The 17545-nt window shown below is 48.5% G+C and overlaps 1 protein-coding gene across 1 annotated transcript in view; it reads right to left on the bottom strand.

Moving 5' to 3' along the window:
• Positions 1 to 2863: 2863 nt before the first annotated feature.
• ZNF142 (zinc finger protein 142) overlaps positions 2864 to 17545 on the bottom strand; it is a 74454-nt gene continuing 59772 nt past the window's right edge. Inside the window, 1 exon segment of the mRNA XM_029605107.1 lies at positions 2864 to 3910. Coding sequence (XP_029460967.1) covers positions 3441 to 3910 — 470 coding nt within the window. The 3' untranslated portion in view covers positions 2864 to 3440.

The raw sequence follows: 17545 nt of genomic DNA, 5'->3' as shown, positions 1-17545 counted from the left end.
ACTTGCAAATAGCAACAGAGCTTATTCTGAGCCTTCAAAACCCATAGAGTAGGGAGCTCCTTGGCTGTCAGGCTGCTGCTCGGGGGCACATCTGTAAGGTTCCCCACATCTGTGACGATGCATGCCTATAAACCCCATGATACATTCACATTGTCTACAAGGCCTGTACCTCTTCACAGCGCAGCTCTCTCAGCAGCCGGATGGCTGTGTGGTCCCCAGGACATTTATGATAGGGCACCATCCCAAAGCCTTCTGGGAAATACTCAGAGGCAGGAAAAATAATTCCTATAACAGGATAAAAGAAGTCCCGAGGCGAGGGAGGCATCTGCTCTTCAGGAACTAGAAAGAGCAAACGCGCATTCAGCCTTATCGCATCCTCTTCTACGAACCTGCATTCTTAAACTACGTCTATAGCTTTGCATAATCTGTTCACCCCTGCTTGTACCAGTCAGCACCGAAGTAACGAGACTGTTTAACAATAAAGCCTGCTCCTGTACAGAATACCCTGCCGACACGAGTGCTTTTTTTCGTTTGCTCATCAAATGCCAAGAAGCCTAGAAAGGGAGTGGGATGGCTCAGCAGGTTGAACAGACACACGGGTGGGTTGACTCCCTAGGCTAGGGGCGGCCAACTCTGGTCCTGGAGGGCCACTTAACAGGCCCAGGTTTTCAGGATGGCCACCGTGAATGTGCATGAGATAGATTTGCATGCACTGCCACCCTCGTGTGGAAATCCCTCTCATGCATATTCACGGTGGCGATCCTGAGATCCTGGGCCTGTTCATGGCTCGTAGGGCCAGTGGTGCCCACCACCCGGTTGCCATGTTGTCTCCCCTGTCATCGCAGGGCAACGAGGAGACTTCCCCTGCAAGCCAACGCCAGAAATGAGGTGTCCTGCGCTGGCTGAAAAGCAGGGAAGTGAGGGGTGGACAGAAGAGGAGGCAGCCTCAGTGCCCACATGGGCCGAAGGAAAGTGTCTGGTCGCTGCCGCAAAGCGAGCAGTGGTGGCCGAGGTCTGAGGCTGCAACTACTGGGGGCACAGGTCACCTCTGCACAGGGATCGGCTGGTGTCAGGGCTCTTGGGCCAGGCTTCTGCCTGTGCCTCAGCTCTGCTGGCGCCAACAGGCCAGAGACAACGCCGGGATTATTTCTAATCATGTTCATTTTTCTTATTGTTTCTATGGTTTTATCAGGAATGCTTTTATTCATAACCCACCTTGAGGGACTGGACACAGGGCTGAGAGAGAGAGGGGAGTGGTACTGGCCTGTGGGAGGTGATTTGTCCGCCCTCCTCTGGCCCTTTTGGATGCAATGTGCTCCTGTGCTTAAGAACTGGTGATCAGCAGTGCCCTGCCCTGGCAGTCTGAGTCAGGGGTGCAGGGCTGGTGCTGCTGCTGCTCTCAGGCCCTTGGGACATTGATAGTGTTAGATCAGTTACACATGACAGCTGCCGCAGGAGAGACCATAACTGAATAAGCAGTGAACACTACCTGTCCCGGCAGCGTGCATGGAGGAAGCTTGCAGTAGCACCGCCCGTAGAGTTAATATTCTCTGCACAGCTACTTCCTGCAGCTGAACTGGATGCAGCCTCTAGCAAAACATCACCATGAGCCTTCACTCACCCTTAATCAGGGTTCGGCAGGAGGCTGCATGTTTGGGTGACAGCAGCGCTCCAGAAAGAGCACAGGGAGGCAGGAGGCTGGGACATGGGAGGAGAAAGAGGGTGAATATGAAATCAAAAAAGGATCCTGCCAGCTCCATTAACCAGGCAGGAGGAAGATGACAGAACTGATTTCAGCTAAGGAGAGATTGGTAACGGGCCTGGAGCCTGGTGTTCATAAGATGGGAGAAACCTTGCATGAAATCCATAGAGAGCCTTGGTGCTGCAGACAGGCATCCTTGCTCTTCTCCCACCATCAGCTCCCCTGTCCGTATCTGCTCCCCTCCCCACCTGGGTTACAGCCCAGGACCCAGCAGCAGCCACGTGGCCCTCCCTATGCAAAGCAGTTTTGGCTTGGCCCCTTGGTCTTTTACCAGAAGGCAGGGCAGAGGATCCTTTCCCATGTTTAAATCGGCCTCTAACCCCCACACCCCTGCCTTTTACTAGACTTCTCAATCCTGTTCTCACCACCCCCCTGCTTACATTGTGCATCAAGGGCGTCTCTTCCAGATATTCACCAACCTCGCACTAAAGAAGTCACTTTGCCATATTTTCTCTAAGCCTCCCTCCCTCCCTCCAATTACAAATCAGGATCTTTGCCACTTCCCCCCCCCCCATTTTTAATCCTTGGCTAGGCCCGGCCCTGTGACCGCCTCTAGCTCGCAGTATCCAGCCCCCTCCGTGGTGTCCGTCAGCAGTGCTGCTGGCATGGTTAGGATTTAGTAACGGCAGCTGGGTCCAGGCTTTAATACTAGGACAGAAGAGTAGCAAAAGCTCGATGTCCAGCTCTGCTACCTTGAATGGTATTAGACAAGAAAGTGGAGGGTCAGGCCCCGTGGTGATGCAGTGGATTTAGAAGGCACAGGCACTGACACAGGGCAGGGGGACCTGGGGAGAAGAGCTGCTCACAGAGGAGGGAGGCACACAGGGCCCCACAACCCCTTGCAGTGAGAGGAAGCAGCTTTTGTAAAGCGCTACCTGCTCCGGGCCTGCTTTTACCCCATTGACGCTGGCTATTTAATACCTGTTTCTAGTCTAGAGGAATAACATGTCTGCTCCTAGGTGTGTAATCAGCCTATTCCCGTACTTGTCATTGTAAACCAGATCGTAACCTGCTCTAGTGACATTGGGCACTGCCTGCATTTTCTTAAACACAAAACAAACAAAGGGAGAGCCTGCATTAAAGACAAGGGGTGCTTGCTTCAGTGCAAACTGCTTTCCTGCCCGTAAGGTGCCGCAGGGACTCCAGCTCCTGCTAATCCCCACCGCTCTGGAGGACAGGATCAGACCTCAAACAGGCCCGGGGCTTCCTGTCAGCCACACCCGGCCCCCTCCGGCAAGAAGAAGAGACGCACACTTAGCTAAATTAAAAAAAAACAGGCATCTATTTCAATATTTTATACACAGCTGCAAAATATTACACCTCTAAATGTACACTATCTACAGGCTTCATATACATACAGGGCAGAGCACGTCAGTGGCAGTGCAGTACGGCCCTTCCTGGGGCAGCTTTCTATCATGAATGATAAATAAAAAAAAGGCTTCCTATTCACTCTGGCCAGTGCCTCACACATACGGCTGCCACTGCTGAATAGCCACAAGTTGCTTAGCTTCAAACGCCCCCGCTCCTTTTCAACCCACGAAAGAGGCAGAGCTGGAAGCTGCTCCCAGTCTATAAAACAAATCAAATCAAATCCCCCTTTCCAGAAGAGGCAGGAAGCCAGCTTATAATTATTCATCCCAGGGAGGTGCGGGCGCACAGGCTCCAGGGGCAGCCTCTCTCACGTGCCGGGACCATCCCCGCCGGCAGACTCTTCCGGAAGGCGCTCCAGCTGAACGTCCTGCAGGTGGATGGTGGAGGTGCTGAGGTCCTTGCCCACCCCCTGGCTGGGGTCCTCACCAGCGTCCTGGGGGTGGTGCCTCTGGATGTGCTTGATGACCTGGAACTTCTGCTTGGCTTTGTACGTGCAGAAGCGGCAGTAGAAGGGGTGCTGCTTGGTGTGGATGAGGTAGTGGTGGCGCAACCCCGCCGCCCAGCGGAAGTTACGCAGGCACACGTTGCAGACGTAGGGCTTGTCCTCGCTGTGCTTCTTCAGGTGGGTTTTCAGCAGGAAGCGGGTTTTGAAGGCCTTCCCACACTGCTCACAGATGAACGTCCGGGCATCCTGGTGCCGCGTCTCTTTGTGAATGCGCAGGGCATCCGCCCGATTGGTGCGATAGTCACACTTATCACACTGGTAGGGCTTGATACCTGAGGCAGGGGAAAGCATTTAAGACAAGCTGAACATTAGGAGGAAATGCTGAGGTGTGCTAAGCTGCTTACACCGAGTCTGTGTTTCCAGCCCTAGAGGTAAATCTAAATATAACATAGTGGGTGCTAAAACCTGTACAGATTTAAAAACTGCAACGAAAAACATAACAGGGGATAGACAACTCTGGTCCTCAAGTGCCACAAGCCAGCTGGATGTTAAAGATATCCACCACTAAAGGTGAGATTTCTTCTTACCTGAGAATTTCCTTTACTTGAATCCAGCCAAACCAGTCCAGATGCATGGGTTATGCACCCTAACCAACAGATGGAGACAGAGACAAAGGTTTGCTGACATTACACCTCACAGGCCGACCTCAGCCTGCCAGTATTACCCTGCAAAAGCGAGGAAACGATTGCCCCATTATTCTACCCCTACTACTCAGGGGACTTTCAAGAGGATATGAAACACTAGCACCATAAAAACCAGAAACTGTCTAAGAAATATAAAAAGAAACAACTTACCTCAACATGTTGAAACAGTCACAATACTATTTTCTGAAATGTATAACAAATCTGTCTGGTAGAACAGAGTGTGGTCCTGGATAGTCTGGCTGGATTCAAGGAAAGGAAATTCTCAGGAAAGAACAGTTTTCACCTTCCTTTTCATCCAGCCAGACCAGTCCAGATGCCATGGTCTCAACCAGTAGGTAGGATAGTGCCAAACCTGCTCTTATCACTTTAGAACCAAAAGAAGTCTCTTCTCTGGCCCGAACATCCAGCCAATATTGCTTAGAAAAAGAAAGTAAAGATGCTGCTTTGTAAATTTCTGCTTGAGCAGCCAACCTATGTTCTATCTATGACGCTGCATGTGCTCTAGTGGAATACGCCTTAACTTGAATAGGTAGACAAAAACTCTTATCCATATAAGCTACTCCAATTCTTTCCTTTATCCAATGTGCTAATGTTGCCTCAGGAGCCTTCAACACCCCCCATCCAGTACAGGATAAGATGATCAGACTTCCTGAAACAATTTGTGACCTTTAAATAAGGCAACAGAATTCTTCTCACATGCAAATGGTGAAGCAACGAATACTCGTCTTCACATGCTTCCCTACAAAAGGAAGGCAGACACAACCTAAGATGAAATAAGGAAGTCACCTTGCGAAGGAACGAAAGTATAGTGCAAATCTTCACCACATCCCTCATAATTAACAACAGCAGCTCCCTGACAGTGCTTGCAATTCTGAAATGAGCCTTGCTGAGCAAAGGACTACCAAGAAAACCACCTTCAGAGTGATTAACTTAGCCAACGCCTCCTTCACAGGCTGATCTCAGTCAGATAAGACAATACGAGGACTTCAATCCCAAGAAGGAACTGCATCCCTAAGCGGCTGTCTGATATGCTTTGCTCCTTTTAAAAAAAACACAGAGACATCTGAATAGGAGGAAAGAGGATGACCCAAAATATGACCTCAAAAAGCAATCGCTGCTCCTTGAACCTTTAAGGAATCTAGCACCGAGCCTGGATCCAAACCATCCTACACATGGTTAACAATATTCTGCTCACTGAGATATCCTTCCCAGCACAGTCTTCAAAGATGCACCAGACTCACAGACCAAGGAAGCAGAACTCTTCTTCGAATTAACAGAGTCTACTACTTGCTAAACTACCATACGACCTTCAGTGCGTTTAGGCCCCAATCCGTTTAACATCCAGCACCGAAAGTCAGCAGTCTGAAGAGCTTCTCAACAGCTCAGGGCCTCTCGACTGGCTGAGAATCCATGGAGACTGGGGCCAAGGGCCAGCATCCCACTAAACACGCTTTGCACCCAAGAAAATTACAACCAGCAGGAGGCTTCTACCAGAACCAGAGACTCCGCTTCAATGCGAGTGCCTCTCTGCGGGACCGGGAACTTTCTTTTGGTGCAGAGGTTCAGGTTCCAGGAGCGCAGGCCTCACGGCAGATCAGAAGAGAGTCAGACTTACAACACCTACTCCCTAGAATGGAGCACAGAGCTGCCAGCAGAAAAAACAACCCCAGCCAAATTAAAAAAGGGACCGACTAAAAGAAAACCAGCCGCCCTGAGCCTGCAGCTGCCTCGTGAAGAGGCGGTATCTGGATCACCAGATTTACACCCCACGGAAGAAAGGAGCGAGCGTACAAAAGGGTCACCAGCCCCCAGCTCATCCACCTCAACCAGACAAGGAAGGACCCACAAACCCCCCTGGGAGGAAGGCTCATAAATCAAAAACAGTCTCCTGACTGCAGAACTACAGGTTCTGCACCATCTACCACCTGCTGGAGACAGAGAAATACTGCAGGACTGCAGGTGGCACATGGGATTATATACACTGAACCTTTCTCTGTCTCCATCTGCTGGCAGGGAGGCAAAACCCAGGAATCTGGACTGATCTGGGTACGTACAGGGGATAATCTTTTATCAAATGAGACCTCTCAAAGACTAAGCCGCAAGATAAACGTGGCTTGGATCTTTGTGCAACACTAGACCTGGAAACAGTAGATAAAATGACTGAGGAGTCCCGTTCAATAATCTGATCAGATCCACATAATCAAGGGTGCCTTGGCCAACTGGGAACCACTAGAATCACTAAAACCAGACACATGGAGATTCCTTGCATGACGGCTCAGTAATGGCCACAAAGGAAAGACGAAAACAGCAGACCCAAAGGCCAGGACTGAGCCCTATGTCCCAACTTGCTGAACTCTTTTTCTCGATTCTGCTAAGAAAATTATTTCCATCTTTGCTGGAAGCCATTAAGCCCATTACACATACTCCGTACGTTGCAACTCTGAAAGTTTGCTTGAACATTCTCTTCTACTGCTATGTGCAGTTTTCAGACGTCATTATGCCCGTTCCAAGAAAGGAGTTGCCTTGGCTGAAACGAAGACTCCTGGACCCCTCCTGGTGGTTGACATATGCTATCTGACAAAACTGACTACTTGGCCCCTGATCAGAGATGCAAGCTGTAGATGTGCCAATCTCACTGCTTTGGTTTCCAAACAATTGATGGACTGCTGAGCCTCTGGAGATATCCATTTTTCTTGAACCACTAAATACTGACTATGAACTCCCCGATTGGCTGGCCTAGCATCTATTGTGACGATAATCCAGGAGCTAAGTTCAAGATCTTCTCCCTTTTCTAACTTATAATTTTAATTTATTAACAGATCATCCATCAAATCAAACTGGTTTTCACTTGCTTCAGAATGAATAACCAAATTTTGTGACCTTGGATCCCACCTGGATAGTAAGGCCTTCCATAGGAACTAAATTGAAGGCCACTGTCATGGAGACCAGTAGTCAAAGGTAACTCCATTTCATCTGTATACTGGTAGACATCACTTGGACGTAACTTTGCAGCTTCTGGATCCGCTACACTGTAAAGTGAACATGACCTCTCCTCGTGTCAAAATGAGCTTCCAGATACTCTAACAACTGAGAAAAGACTAACCTGCTCTTTGAAGAATTTATTACACAACCTAGGTCTTGAGGCAGTCAAATCACTTTGGCTGGGAATTCACACCAATCAACCAGTTGGCCAGATAAGATGTACCAGAATTCCTTCCAGAGCTAAAAATGCTGCAACCACTACCATTACCCTTGGAAAAGGTCCTTGGAGCTGTTGCTAATCTGGTGCTTGAAACAAAGTGACCATTCAGAACTGCAAGACGATGAAGCTTTTGATAGTCCCTTATTGGAAGGTGAAGATAAGTCTCTGACAGGTCCAATGAAGTTAGGAATTCAGTATTACTGATCTTAAGGTTTCCATTCTGAAGTGTGGTATCTTTAAGGCCTTGTTCACTAGATCCAAAGTAGGATGAAATTCTTATTTGTAGGTCCCTTCTTTGGAACTATAAAGTACATTGAATAGCAGCCCTGCCCCAGTGAGCTTGAGGAACTGAAACCACAGCGGCTACACTGAGAAAAGGAAAGTGTGCAATGAATTGCTTCTCTTTTGAAGAGATGAGCAAGGGGGAAACTGTAAAAGCACCTAACAAGACAAGAAAACTCTAAAAAGTATTTCTGTCATGAATAAATCTCCAAAACTCACTGCCCTAATGTGATCTGGATTCACCACCTCCAGAAGAATTTTAATAAGTTAACTCCTCAGATTGCATTGTTAAATGGGGGGGGGGGGGTCTCCTTCGGGAGACAAATACATCTCACAGTTTATAAAGTTTGTGGTAACGGCAACCAGATGTGAAATTGCGTTACAGTGGAAGGCCTCCATAGGCCCCAATTTGGCTAAAATCCAAGCAAGATTGGACAAAGTTTATCACCTTTGTAAGATCACTGCTTATAAACAGAGGAAGATGGGGTCTTTTCAGAATATATGGCAGTTGTATCAGACTTGGCGAGCCCTCAGAGAAGTTAGTTGAGGACCCCTAAGGCTTTATTGGATATTGAGGTTTCTCTCATTGGTGTTTGCTTGATGCTTGTGTATGACGGTTCTGCGGGGATGGGGGGGGGGGGGGGGGGGAGGGGATAAAACAGACTGTTTACAGTTAAATGTTTATTGTATTTCTACAATTATGTATTCATGGTTGCTGTACGTTACAGTTACTGTCTAATAAAAACCTTAAATTACAAAAAAAAAAAAGAAGAAGAATTTTAATAAATGCCCTCCTATTTCTACTTCTGGAGTCTGGGTCCCAAAACCTTCATTTACTGTTTCAAGAGGTACCAGAATCTCCTGTATTCCCTTCTTTCCACCTCTTCTGGAAGAACAGAAGGACGGGAATCTACTAAAGGGACTGGATCTTCAATTGCCTGAATACTGACCCTGCTTGTACCTTCTGAAATTAGGAAAGCAAAATCTGGAGTGAAACTGACACAAAGTCCTTTCGGACTCAGCCTATGGAAGTCACACCCCAAGCTTTTCCAGATCCTCACCAACAACAACTTCCCCTTAAAAGGGAGCTTGGTCAGATTAGAGACGAAATCCGCAGACGCCTCACCGCAATAATCAAGGCCATGCTCCTCGCTGAAGTTCAGAGTCAAAGGATGCATGAGCCAGAAAGGCTGTGCCGAGTTCTAACCGAGCCACTTCCTCCATTATCAAACTAGAATCGTCCACAGATTTCTCTTGCATCTGCTGCCTCGGGTATAATCCCACCCTAGCCACAACTACATGAAGCTTCAAAGCCTTGTTTAAGGATCAACTATCATTCCGTCCTGAGCATCTCTGAGAGCAGTGCCACCTTCCACAATAGTGGATCACTTGAAGCTGCAAAGGAGCCATAGATGTAAGTGGCCGGTAAATCCGTTCCCTTGACCATACTTGGTTCCCCTCCTTGGGATCTCACAGCCTCCTGTGCTGCCTTTATGGCAGCAATATGACGAAGTGAAGCAGCACCCTTCATTGCCATGCTAACAAAATGGCTGCCGCGCCTGTCCTGGTGCACAAAACCTCAGTGGTAATCCCGAAACTCCTCCAATACAGCGCGACTAAACCTAAGCATCGATTCTGCCGGCACTGTCCTCGCTCTTCGTTTTCTCTCTTTTTTTTTTTTTTTTTTTTTTTAATACAAATAAGAGCGATGAGGAAATCTTCCCATGTTCTGCTGGCACGATCATGTGACCTGCTCACCCTGCCAATCCCCCCAAGACATCTCTGCTGCAAAGGAATTGCTGATGCAGACTTGTGCCAAGCATGGTTGTTTCTTCTTTAAGTGACAGCTCCAGAAAATAATCATCCGGAGGCAGAAACCATCGGGGTGGTCCTACCTTACTCCTCAGAGGGAGGGAGGGAGCCACTGATGTCATCTCTGGAGACCTTCTGAGGAAGGCAACCCTGCAGGAGCTCTCCCCTCTTCCCTGCATGTTCGCAGGTTAAAATTAGGCCAAATGCTCTGCTCAGAGGGAGGGCGAATCCTGCGTCACCTCAGGAACATTGCACCAGAATCTTCCGGTTCCATCCGGCCTAGACGTCTAGCGAGGGACGCAGGGCCAGATTACCGGCAGGCTGTCAGCGAGAACTATCCGAGGGCTGACATCAGCAAGCTCTTGATCTCTGTCTCCATCTGCTGATAGGAGTGCAAAAGCCATCTGTGTGGCCTCGCCTGACCGGATGAAGAGGTCCTGAGCGTCTCGGAGAACTGTCCCACCTTCCACAATAGTGGATCGTACACACAAGGCCATTCGCTTTAGGGAACCCAAGTTTTTCCTTCTCTGGAGAGAGCGTCTCTTTGACAGAGCTTGGCCACCTGTAAAATTAGCCTCAGTCAACTCCCAATCTAAATCAATTAAGTCCTTTAATCGACCTGGGCAAAGGAAGGGCTTAGGAAGTTCTCTTAAACTTGCCATCATAACAGGATCCTCCGAATCCTCTGCTCCTTCTCGTTTTTTTTCCTCAGAAATATTTGTTAATTGTAAGGAACAGGAAATGAGATCTCCTAATTCATCTCTGTGGAAAAGTCTTACTGTAGAAGGAACCTTCCAAATCCCCTCCTCGGGTCTCGGAGGTCTTACCGTCCTGCACGTCCTCCTCTGCCATTGCTTTTTTGTGCACCTAGGAAGGTGCCCACCCACCCCCAGGGACTGAGGACCGGTGCAGACGCTTTACAAATTCAGATGATATTGCACCCAGGAAACGGAAGTTACTTTGTCTGGGAAGGAGGCCCCTGTCTGTTTAACAAAAAGAAAGCTACTGCGGCCCCTGAAGAACTCCCAGCTGTTTCCGGCCCCACAGGAGAGCGCGCAGAGGAGCCTGAAACAGGTAGGGAATTATAAAATGGCCGCCGCTCTCGCTCCTGTTGCAGAGCTTGCTGGAGGGCCTTTTCCCCCCCCCCACCTGTCCATAATGTCCTGCGTCCTTCTCCTCACTGCATAGCCAGCCCCGCCCGGTATCTGCTGATGTGACCCTCAAGTCTTACACAGCAGCGCTGGCTTCTTCCCGTGGTCAGCCTTGGCCATTTCCTGCACTGCGCACCTCAACGGAGCTCACAAAACTGAAGAAAATTAATGTAAAAAACAAAAAACAAAAAAACTGCTGAAACCATGGAAACTGCCTCTCAGATCCTGCTTAACTTCCTTGCTCTCCCATTTGTTCTTTACTTTATGGAATCAGAGCAGCCAAAAGCAGGCAATCAAGACAGCAGAAACCTGTTTTGTTTTTTTTAAAGGAGAAGGGGTGGGGGGGGGGTTTAACAGCTGCTACCACTAGGAAGCCCTCTACTGAGAGAGGGAGTAGGAAACTTTCATCCTAAACAGGCCTCAGGACAGAGCAGGCGACGTGCTCCTACCATCTGCTGGAGACGGAGCAGGCTGGCAGGCACGACGTCAGCAATCCGGTTATTCCGCGGCTCCATCCGCTGGTCGGGCTGCATCGCCCATGCCTCTGGACTGCTCTGTCTGGAGAAGGAAGATGCACTGCCTCCACACCTCTCTCATGCACATTCACTGAGTATCTTGAAAACACGACCGACTTGCGGCACTGCCTGTGGCTGTCTTATAAACACGTAGGATGTAAATCTAGTGGGAGGTCTGGGATCACACAGGTGTCTAGGGCTTGTGCACGTGGAAACGATGCTTTAGCACGCGTGATCGGCAAGTGGGGCTTAAGCTTAATGTCTCTGAAGACCTGCACAAGAGCCTGCTCTACAAGAAGCCAGAGAGACATGCTGAGAGCATTTTCCAAGCAGCATTTAACGTGAGCTGCTCACTCACAGCAAGGCTGCTTCCATTCAGAGCTAGAAACTCCTAGGAGCTTCTTGTTTGGAGCGGCATATTGCTCCTGCTCATGAAGGTTTCCAGCTGCATTGGACAGGAAAATTGGTTCTTACCTGCTAATTTCTCTTCCTGTAGTACCACAGATCAGTCCAGAATCCTGGGTTTTGCCTCCCTTCCAGCAGATGGAGACAGAGAGACTTTCACAACCAGCAGCTTATAACCTGGTGTAGCACCTGCTGAAACCAAGCTAAAAACAGTTCCAATTAAACTAAGAATACAATATCCCCCGAATGAGCAGAGGAAAGAAGAAATACAAACTGTAAACACTGATATAAGCTTTAATGCCAAACTCAAAACCTGTGCCATTCTTCAGATAACAGACTAGACAGAGGGAACGAAAATTAGCAGGTAAGAACCAATTTTTCTTTCCCTGTAGGTACCCGGATCAGTCCAGACTCCTGGGATGTACCAAAGATTCCCTAATATGGGTGGGACTGTGAGAGAGACCTGCTCAAAAGGACGCCCTCTCCAAAACCAGCATCTTCCAGAGCTTGGATATCCAATCTATAGCGTCTGGCCAAGGTATGCAAAGACCTCCAAGTCGCTGCACGGCAGAACGCCTGTGGAGACACTGCTTACACTCTGCCCAGAAGGCTGCCTGGGATTGCGTCGAATAAGCTCTCAACCTCTCTGGACCGGACGACCACAAAAAATTTAAGCAGAACCAATAGCCTCCTTCAATCAATCAACGAGCAATTGTAGCCTTTGAAGCTTTCTGACCCTTTTTTGCTCCACTCCATAGTACAAAGAGGTGATCTGACACCCTAAAACTGTTGGTCACCTCCAAGTACCGCAACAGCCGGTGCACGCGATGCAGTATTCAAATTAGGTGGCGCGGTAGAAACGGGGAAAAGGGGGGGGGGGGGGGGATAAAACAGACTGTTTACAGTTAAATGTTTATTGTATTTCTACAATTATGTATTCATGGTTGCTGTACGTTACAGTTACTGTCTAATAAAAACCTTAAATTACAAAAAAAAAAAAAGAAGAAGAATTTTAATAATGCCCTCCTATTTCTACTTCTGGAGTCTGGGTCCCAAAACCTTCATTTACTGTTTCAAGAGGTACCAGAATCTCCTGTATTCCCTTCTTTCCACCTCTTCTGGAAGAACAGAAGGACGGGAATCTACTAAAGGGACTGGATCTTCAATTGCCTGAATACTGACCCTGCTTGTACCTTCTGAAATTAGGAAAGCAAAATCTGGAGTGAAACTGACACAAAGTCCTTTCGGACTCAGCCTATGGAAGTCACACCCCAAGCTTTTCCAGATCCTCACCAACAACAACTTCCCCTTAAAAGGGAGCTTGGTCAGATTAGAGACGAAATCCGCAGACGCCTCACCGCAATAATCAAGGCCATGCTCCTCGCTGAAGTTCAGAGTCAAAGGATGCATGAGCCAGAAAGGCTGTGCCGAGTTCTAACCGAGCCACTTCCTCCATTATCAAACTAGAATCGTCCACAGATTTCTCTTGCATCTGCTGCCTCGGGTATAATCCCACCCTAGCCACAACTACATGAAGCTTCAAAGCCTTGTTTAAGGATCAACTATCATTCCGTCCTGAGCATCTCTGAGAGCAGTGCCACCTTCCACAATAGTGGATCACTTGAAGCTGCAAAGGAGCCATAGATGTAAGTGGCCGGTAAATCCGTTCCCTTGACCATACTTGGTTCCCCTCCTTGGGATCTCACAGCCTCCTGTGCTGCCTTTATGGCAGCAATATGACGAAGTGAAGCAGCACCCTTCATTGCCATGCTAACAAAATGGCTGCCGCGCCTGTCCTGGTGCACAAAACCTCAGTGGTAATCCCGAAACTCCTCCAATACAGCGCGACTAAACCTAAGCATCGATTCTGCCGGCACTGTCCTCGCTCTTCGTTTTCTCTCTTTTTTTTTTTTTTTTTTTTAATACAAATAAGAGCGATGAGGAAATCTTCCATGTTCTGCTGGCACGATCATGTGACCTGCTCACCCTGCCAATCCCCCCAAGACATCTCTGCTGCAAAGGAATTGCTGATGCAGACTTGTGCCAAGCATGGTGTTTCTTCTTTAAGTGACAGCTCCAGAAAATAATCATCCGGAGGCAGAAACCATCGGGGTGGTCCTACCTTACTCCTCAGAGGGAGGGAGGGAGCCACTGATGTCATCTCTGGAGACCTTCTGAGGAAGGCAACCCTGCAGGAGCTCTCCCCTCTTCCCTGCATGTTCGCAGGTTAAAATTAGGCCAAATGCTCTGCTCAGAGGGAGGGCGAATCCTGCGTCACCTCAGGAACATTGCACCAGAATCTTCCGGTTCCATCCGGCCTAGACGTCTAGCGAGGGACGCAGGGCCAGATTACCGGCAGGCTGTCAGCGAGAACTATCCGAGGGCTGACATCAGCAAGCTCTTGATCTCTGTCTCCATCTGCTGATAGGAGTGCAAAAGCCATCTGTGTGGCCTCGCCTGACCGGATGAAGAGGTCCTGAGCGTCTCGGAGAACTGTCCCACCTTCCACAATAGTGGATCGTACACACAAGGCCATTCGCTTTAGGGAACCCAAGTTTTTCCTTCTCTGGAGAGAGCGTCTCTTTGACAGAGCTTGGCCACCTGTAAAATTAGCCTCAGTCAACTCCCAATCTAAATCAATTAAGTCCTTTAATCGACCTGGGCAAAGGAAGGGCTTAGGAAGTTCTCTTAAACTTGCCATCATAACAGGATCCTCCGAATCCTCTGCTCCTTCTCGTTTTTTTCCTCAGAAATATTTGTTAATTGTAAGGAACAGGAAATGAGATCTCCTAATTCATCTCTGTGGAAAAGTCTTACTGTAGAAGGAACCTTCCAAATCCCCTCCTCGGGTCTCGGAGGTCTTACCGTCCTGCACGTCCTCCTCTGCCATTGCTTTTTTGTGCACCTAGGAAGGTGCCCACCCACCCCCAGGGACTGAGGACCGGTGCAGACGCTTTACAAATTCAGATGATATTGCACCCAGGAAACGGAAGTTACTTTGTCTGGGAAGGAGGCCCCTGTCTGTTTAACAAAAAGAAAGCTACTGCGGCCCCTGAAGAACTCCCAGCTGTTTCCGGCCCCACAGGAGAGCGCGCAGAGGAGCCTGAAACAGGTAGGGAATTATAAAATGGCCGCCGCTCTCGCTCCTGTTGCAGAGCTTGCTGGAGGGCCTTTTCCCCCCCCCCACCTGTCCATAATGTCCTGCGTCCTTCTCCTCACTGCATAGCCAGCCCCGCCCGGTATCTGCTGATGTGACCCTCAAGTCTTACACAGCAGCGCTGGCTTCTTCCCGTGGTCAGCCTTGGCCATTTCCTGCACTGCGCACCTCAACGGAGCTCACAAAACTGAAGAAAATTAATGTAAAAAACAAAAAACAAAAAAACTGCTGAACCATGGAAACTGCCTCTCAGATCCTGCTTAACTTCCTTGCTCTCCCATTTTGTTCTTTACTTTATGGAATCAGAGCAGCCAAAAGCAGGCAATCAAGACAGCAGAAACCTGTTTTGTTTTTTTTAAAGGAGAAGGGGTGGGAGGGGAGGTTTAACAGCTGCTACCACTAGGAAGCCCTCTACTGAGAGAGGGAGTAGGAAACTTTCATCCTAAACAGGCCTCAGGACAGAGCAGGCGACGTGCTCCTACCATCTGCTGGAGACGGAGCAGGCTGGCAGGCACGACGTCAGCAATCCTGTTATTCCCCGTCTCCATCCGCTGGTCGGGCTGCATCGCCCATGCCTCTGGACTGCTCTGTCTGGAGAAGGAAGATGCACTGCCTCCACACCTCTCTCATGCACATTCACTGAGTATCTTGAAAACACGACCGACTTGCGGCACTGCCTGTGGCTGTCTTATAAACACGTAGGATGTAAATCTAGTGGGAGGTCTGGGATCACACAGGTGTCTAGGGCTTGTGCACGTGGAAACGATGCTTTAGCACGCGTGATCGGCAAGTGGGGCTTAAGCTTAATGTCTCTGAAGACCTGCACAAGAGCCTGCTCTACAAGAAGCCAGAGAGACATGCTGAGAGCATTTTCCAAGCAGCATTTAACGTGAGCTGCTCACTCACAGCAAGGCTGCTTCCATTCAGAGCTAGAAACTCCTAGGAGCTTCTTGTTTGGAGCGGCATATTGCTCCTGCTCATGAAGGTTTCCAGCTGCATTGGACAGGAAAATTGGTTCTTACCTGCTAATTTCTCTTCCTGTAGTACCACAGATCAGTCCAGAATCCTGGGTTTTGCCTCCCTTCCAGCAGATGGAGACAGAGAGACTTTCACAACCAGCAGCTTATAACCTGGTGTAGCACCTGCTGAAACCAAGCTAAAAACAGTTCCAATTAAACTAAGAATACAATATCCCCCGAATGAGCAGAGGAAAGAAGAAATACAAACTGTAAACACTGATATAAGCTTTAATGCCAAACTCAAAACCTGTGCCATTCTTCAGATAACAGACTAGACAGAGGGAACGAAAATTAGCAGGTAAGAACCAATTTTTCTTTCCCTGTAGGTACCCGGATCAGTCCAGACTCCTGGGATGTACCAAAGATTCCCTAATATGGGTGGGACTGTGAGAGAGACCTGCTCAAAAGGACGCCCTCTCCAAAACCAGCATCTTCCAGAGCTTGGATATCCAATCTATAGCGTCTGGCCAAGGTATGCAAAGACCTCCAAGTCGCTGCACGGCAGAACGCCTGTGGAGACACTGCTTACACTCTGCCCAGAAGGCTGCCTGGGATTGCGTCGAATAAGCTCTCAACCTCTCTGGACCGGACGACCACAAAAAATTTAAGCAGAACCAATAGCCTCCTTCAATCAATCAACGAGCAATTGTAGCCTTTGAAGCTTTCTGACCCTTTTTTGCTCCACTCCATAGTACAAAGAGGTGATCTGACACCCTAAAACTGTTGGTCACCTCCAAGTACCGCAACAGCCGGTGCACGCGATGCAGTATTCAAATTAGGTGGCGCGGTAGAAAACGGGGAAAAGGGGGGGGGGGGGGATAAAACAGACTGTTTACAGTTAAATGTTTATTGTATTTCTACAATTATGTATTCATGGTTGCTGTACGTTACAGTTACTGTCTAATAAAAACCTTAAATTACAAAAAAAAAAAAAGAAGAAGAATTTTAATAAATGCCCTCCTATTTCTACTTCTGGAGTCTGGGTCCCAAAACCTTCATTTACTGTTTCAAGAGGTACCAGAATCTCCTGTATTCCCTTCTTTCCACCTCTTCTGGAAGAACAGAAGGACGGGAATCTACTAAAGGGACTGGATCTTCAATTGCCTGAATACTGACCCTGCTTGTACCTTCTGAAATTAGGAAAGCAAAATCTGGAGTGAAACTGACACAAAGTCCTTTCGGACTCAGCCTATGGAAGTCACACCCCAAGCTTTTCCAGATCCTCACCAACAACAACTTCCCCTTAAAAGGGAGCTTGGTCAGATTAGAGACGAAATCCGCAGACGCCTCACCGCAATAATCAAGGCCATGCTCCTCGCTGAAGTTCAGAGTCAAAGGATGCATGAGCCAGAAAGGCTGTGCCGAGTTCTAACCGAGCCACTTCCTCCATTATCAAACTAGAATCGTCCACAGATTTCTCTTGCATCTGCTGCCTCGGGTATAATCCCACCCTAGCCACAACTACATGAAGCTTCAAAGCCTTGTTTAAGGATCAACTATCATTCCGTCCTGAGCATCTCTGAGAGCAGTGCCACCTTCCACAATAGTGGATCACTTGAAGCTGCAAAGGAGCCATAGATGTAAGTGGCCGGTAAATCCGTTCCCTTGACCATACTTGGTTCCCCTCCTTGGGATCTCACAGCCTCCTGTGCTGCCTTTATGGCAGCAATATGACGAAGTGAAGCAGCACCCTTCATTGCCATGCTAACAAAATGGCTGC

Source organism: Rhinatrema bivittatum, chromosome 6 (genome assembly GCF_901001135.1).
Source record: "Rhinatrema bivittatum chromosome 6, aRhiBiv1.1, whole genome shotgun sequence".
Lineage (NCBI taxonomy): Eukaryota > Metazoa > Chordata > Amphibia > Gymnophiona > Rhinatrematidae > Rhinatrema > Rhinatrema bivittatum.
This window is presented reverse-complemented; position numbering and strand designations above follow the sequence as displayed.